Raw genomic sequence first — 6,111 nt, 5'->3', positions numbered from 1 at the left:
GATGAGCTTTGAAAGCTTATCTGATGAAGCCTGAAAAACAATGTCATCAGATTAATGAATGAAAAAGAGAAGTGGGTGAACTAAGCGGAAAAAATCCCTCAGAAGCATTCAAGTATCATTTAAGGTTTCCGAAAAAAAAAAAAAAATAGTGAAGAGAGCTCGTGTTTATGGTAAAGACGCGTGCCCTCGCCGCCTGTCACGCAATCCTTACAGAATATTTAGATTAGCGGACGTTAGTTAACGGCTACGCCTTTTAAAGCGAATACACAATCCATGTTCCTGCACTAATCAAAATGTTAAAAAATTACAGACCACTGATCGTATAAGCTTTGAAAGCTTATTCGATGAAGCCTGCAAAATGTCAACAGATTAGTGAATGAGAAAGAGGGGAGTGAATAAATGGAAAAATTCCCCCAAAAAGTATCCAGGCATAATTCAACGTTCCCAAACAAAAAATACTGAATATAGAGGAAGAGCGCCAGTGTTCCTGGTAAAGACGCGTGCTCTTGTAATGGTGGCCCAGGACTTGAGTCCGCCTGTCACGCAATCCTTACTGAACATTTCGAGACAGCGGAGGGCAGTTCATGCAGCGAATACACAATCGATATTTGGCGCTGATGCATGGTATGTACAAATTTATAAAAAATTCTCAAATCAAAGTGTAAATATGACAAAGATATTTATTTTACGGTTTGTATCCGTCCTTGGCCGCTTCGAACTGGACGATATTGCATTTTGGCTTGTTTTGTTTCGAAAATAACCGCTAAAAGTTTTAAATCTCAGGTAACCTGAGCAGCAGAAACGACTAATGTTGATAAAAGTTAACTTTTCATTCAGATTGGTAACGATATTTCGCTCCCAAAGTGGTCTGTTGTCTTTCCACGCGCGCATTTTTGATTTTTCACCTCCAATTGCGTGACAGGTAATGGCGTGTTTTGACCTCTGAGCCACTTTTTGTTCAAGCGACGTTCAAATAATGGCTGTCTAAACCTCGTGAAGCTGACGGTGAGAGCAACAAAACCGATTTTGCCGCGAAAAATAAAAATCCGATTGGACTCAAAGTATTTTTTTCTAGAAATAGTTCATCCAGACCTATATTCTGGCAGAGTTTGGGGATTTTCGATTTTTTCATATTGCACACCTCCGGGCGATATTTACGGACGGCCGCTTTTAAGATTCAAAGTATTTAAGCAATGAAATTTTAAAAGCATCATAGGGTAGACATCTTATGTCTTCTGGAAGGGAATTCCAGTCTGTTAATGCACTATTAAAGGATCTGAGTAGACCCCAGTTCGTGTTTGATCGAATAGATCTAATAATATCCTTGGAGCGAGTGTTATGGCTATGATAATCTGTGCTTCGAGTAATCATACTGTTTCTTTCACTGTCATTTATAAGTTTATGCTTAAAAAGACACCGTTGCATTGATCTTCTTGATGATAGATTGATCCAGTGTTTGAGTTGGAGAGGAACGTGTCGCTCGATCCAGTACTAGCTTAGCTGCTTTATTCTGAAGAACTTGAATAGAATCCATTAAAATTTTATTTTTGTTACCCCCATACGATGCTTACATATTCGAGAATAGGAATGACTATTGTTGACACAGAGATCCTCCTTGCAAAAACTGGGAGAAGATGCCTGATTCGTTTTAGCACACCTAGTTTCTTTGCCATTTTACGTTTTAGTTGTTCAATATGGTCATGCCAAGTAAGATGTTGGTTTATGATCACTCCGAGATACTTAAATTTGGTAACGTTCTCCAGTTGATCATTACTTGCTACAAGGGCTATAAATTTCATTAAATTGACTTAATTTGTTACGTCCTCCAACTACCATAAACTTCGACATAGTAACTAGCCTGAGTATCAGGCTTTTCTGGGGGAAAGGGGTAAGAGAGAAGCGAGAAAGGGAGAGAGCGAAAGGAAGAAACGCCTGACACAGATGCTTTTACTAGAGCCTTCCACCCCCACACAGCATAATTCAAATCATCCAATCAAAATCACTTCCAGTCATTGGGTTGTCAGCTTCACGTGTCAAAAAGCGGGAATTCCGAAGCTGGTATATGGCTACTGACCCTGGGAAATGTTTATGTGAAATTTGCAAGGAGAATTTGCCATCAAAAAGCGGTTCTTGCGTTGCCACGATTTCTCTTTTTTATCATGAGACCTCCAATAAAGAGTTTTCAAACGCCTGTAATGGAAACTTGTCGTTTTGGCGGAATTGTTAGGTGTTTAAGGAATTGTGCCATTGCAAGATCGTCAACGCTCTGTTTGTCAGTGAAAAGTGCGCCCGGAAGATTGTAAATTGCTACAAACTGTTGACAGAGTTACAGCAGGCGTTCACTGATACATCAGGTGGAAAATCGTCTGACAGAAATACAGAAAAAGCTTGTACCTGCACTCTTCAAACTCCTGAGAAATCAAGGAAAGAAAATAACCGGCGCGTGTCTCAACACCAGCGATCGCCGACTGGATTCACCCCCACTGCAAAGCGTCAAAAGGGCACTCAACCCTCGCTTTTAGACACAACCCAAGGGCAACGATCTGAGCGAAAAATGTCTAAAAGAGCCTTGTTTGAAGCCAACAAACCGGATGACAATTATTCATACTAACCTTATGAATTCTCCCGTGGAGACATATTTACCGCCGATCTCAAAGGTGAGTCGGGTAGATGATACATATAGGTTTCAATTTTTTATGGTTAAATTGGTTGTCTTTTGTACCCAACAAATCCATAATTTTCTTCGTCCTTAGGTTTTTTTCGGTTACTCTTCGTCTTCTCGGGTGGTTGAAAGGAGCTGTGAGGATAAATTGGAAGGTGCGATGGTGAAACACCTTTGCCTAGAAAATTATCAAGCAGCAAAAAACGCTGCTCTAAAAAATTTCCACCACTACGCAGACAGCTCGTAAAAGTCGTTACAACTTCAGTCAAGGAAGAACTTGGGGGCTCCCTCTAGAGCCGTTTTGAATTCCTCTCTATCCATAAAAGTATAGCATGTACATCTAAGTGTCCATCAAAAATCAAAATGGCTTCTTCTTGTCGATCGCTCTGCTCGTATTTACTTCCGGTCAATGAGATGACGTCTGAGGGTATTGTGTATTATCTAATCACTGTCACATCCATATTTTGGATGTGTCACACGGTTCTCTGAATGGATTTGTGTCAGGCCCTCCTTTCTCTTCTCCCCCTCCCCCCTCCCCCCATCTCCTCTCCCCTAGCCCCTTAGGAAGGCCTGACACTCAGGCTACTTGGTAACATTTAAAATCAGCTTATTGTTATGTAACCAAGATGTAATACCTGCCAAGTCTGCATTGAGCTTTGATCGAAAATTGGTTGGCGAGTTCTCATGACAATAAAATGCCATGTCATCAGCAAACATCGTCATCTTTGAGTGCCGCAGTTAAGATTGAACTCCATCAATATACACCAAGAATAACAATGGCCCCAGAATGCTACCTTGCGGCACTCCCATGGTAACTTAAGCTTGGGGGGACAATGCATTTACACACATTGTTTTTTTTAACTCGAGCAGTGAGATATGAGCGGAGCCATTCTAAGGTTTTTCCTGCTACTCCTAGTGACTTGAGTTTGTTGATGCATCCTTTGTCGCATCCTTTGTCGCATCCTTTGTCGCATCCTTTGTCGCATCCTTTGTCGCATCCTTTGTCGCATCCTTTGTCGCATCCTTTGTCGCATCCTTTGTCGCATCCTTTGTCGCATCCTTTGTCGCATCCTTTGTCGCATCCTTTGTCGCATCCTTTGTCGCATCCTTTGTCGCATCCTTTGTCGCATCCTTTGTCGCATCCTTTGTCGCATCCTTTGTCGCATCCTTTGTCGCATCCTTTGTCGCATCCTTTGTCGCATCCTTTGTCGCATCCTTTGTCGCATCCTTTGTCGCATCCTTTGTCGCATCCTTTGTCGCATCCTTTGTCGCATCCTTTGTCGCATCCTTTGTCGCATCCTTTGTCGCATCCTTTGTCGCATCCTTTGTCGCATCCTTTGTCGCATCCTTTGTCGCATCCTTTGTCGCATCCTTTGTCGCATCCTTTGTCGCATCCTTTGTCCATACTTTCAAGGACTTGGTCTGTAAAGTCGATCATGGCAGTGGAAGTTGAACGCTTTAGTCGGAAGCCAAACTGTGATAGTGATAATAGTCTGTTTACTTCCAAAAAGGCACTTAACTGAAAGTTTTGCCGGAAAAGCTGACTTTTTTATTTGAAACGTTGATAATCGACAAAAAGAACGTACCAGAATAGATTGTGACATGTTAAATGCAACTCCTCGGCCACAAGGAATACCTAACAACAATGACTGCCTTGAAATACTCTGAATAATGGATTTGAGAAAACCTCATTCAATTTAATTTATACAATGATGTTCTTACAATTTTTTCGCCACCACCCTAGGGATTTGGAGTGCTCCGAATATTGAAACTTACACAAAATAGAAGGAATGATCACAGATGGAGAGATTTAGACTAGGTTTACACTAGAGGAAATTGTTCCGGATTCGTGATGAATCCGAAACGTTTTAGTACCGGATTCATTCTGCCGTTTACACGAAAGTGGACGAATCCGAAATAAAAACTTCCCGGTTTGTCGTGTCTCCGGAGATTTTGAATCCGGAATTTAAAGTGGGAACTTTGAATCCGATAACTTTTGAATCCGGAAAGTTTTGTCGTGTAACCGCTTTTTTTCTCGAATCCGGATATTATTTCTACCTGCAATCTTTTGAGTTTGCGGTGAAACCAAAATGGATCTGGTGCTAACATTACTGGCGGTCTCCGGTTGCCTAATCTTGTTGCAGGTTCAGGCGATAAATTTTATCGTGTGTACCGCAGTATTTCTGAAGAAACGAAAATTGTTATTGCAAGGAAGTTTTACGTCAGCCACACTTAATCGGCGACGACGTAGACTGCTTGGCATCTGGATCTACTCTAGCCTTTTTCTGTGGCATCTGGACCTACTCTAGCCTTTTTTGGGGGAGGCATTTTCACTTTGACGATCGAACGACGAAACAACACTGGGCTTGGTAACCATTTCATTTCGAATGTTCCCAGAGTTGTCGTTGTGTGTAAACGGTCAGGAATCCGAATATCGTTTCAGTGTAAACGCCTACGAATCCGAATACTCCAAATTGATGAATCCGGAAACATTTACGAATCCGGAAAACTCTCCTCTAGTGTAAACCTAGTCTTAGAAGCATTCAAATCTAAGGACATGAAAATTATGACTTGTAATTAATCACGTTCCATTCGGTGCTTTCCCTTGACAGCCAAAACTTTGCGGCTTCTAAGAATCCTTAAGATTAACGTGTTGCGAATCTTCTTCCAAATAACTGAAGTATTGAACGTCCATACGAGAAGGCAGTTTACATATAGACAACCGCCGCAAAAAAAACACGCACATGTAGTTTACTTACTTTTTCGAAGTATATCCTTCGCCCAAAATTATTCAAATTCTCTGGGAGGATTGATGGGGGACGGTAGATCACACCGAATCAAAAGTAGTGCGCTATTAAAGAGTATAAATACTGCTGATGCGATCCTATCTCGTGGAATACATATATATGTGTGTAGAGTACATGGAATACATATATATTGTGTACGTGGAATACGTGGAATACATATATATTGTGTAGTATCACTGAGTATTTTTACGAGTCGTGCCGTATTTTAACGAGCCCGTAGGGCAACAAACAAACAAAGACAAACAAAGAGCTTGCGTCATTGTCGACGCGTCAAAGGCAAGTTAAATGCAAGTGAGGCCGAGAATTGGAATAGACCTTTTTAGCTTTATACGTCATAACTGGTCACAGGGTCTGAAATGGGCAACCGACAGTCGCGAAGTGTAAAAGAATGGTTCTCTTTCGTTGTTTCTGTAACTGCCACAATATATCCACAAATTTGGAGTTGTCTTTCATGAATACCCTTAGGATCCTGCAGTGCATCTACGCATAGCGGCCGCATTTTACTGATGAGTCAGTTGGTTGCTGGGATACGTGCCATAAACGCTCATGCCCTGGGGGATCCTAAGCTTCAGAATCTCAGTATCCATGCTATATTTTTTCAACTTCTAACCGCACGAATTTGTATTTTAATTTGCACAAGTA

At 41.4% G+C, this 6,111-nt stretch overlaps 1 protein-coding gene across 1 annotated transcript; it reads right to left on the bottom strand.

Moving 5' to 3' along the window:
- Positions 1–3,214: 3,214 nt before the first annotated feature.
- Positions 3,215–6,111, bottom strand: LOC148716973 (uncharacterized). Its single transcript, XM_088745202.1, has 2 exons — positions 5,422–6,111; positions 3,215–4,136 (listed from the first exon to the last, which is right to left on the bottom strand). The coding sequence occupies exon 2, from the start codon at positions 4,098–4,100 to the stop codon at positions 3,453–3,455; it is 648 nt and encodes a 215-aa protein (XP_088601328.1). The 5' UTR covers positions 4,101–4,136; positions 5,422–6,111; the 3' UTR covers positions 3,215–3,452.

This window comes from Stylophora pistillata, chromosome 14 (genome assembly GCF_964205215.1).
Source record: "Stylophora pistillata chromosome 14, jaStyPist1.2, whole genome shotgun sequence".
Lineage (NCBI taxonomy): Eukaryota > Metazoa > Cnidaria > Anthozoa > Scleractinia > Pocilloporidae > Stylophora > Stylophora pistillata.
The sequence above is the reverse complement of the archived record's forward strand: the minus strand, read 5'-3'. Positions and strand labels throughout refer to the sequence as shown.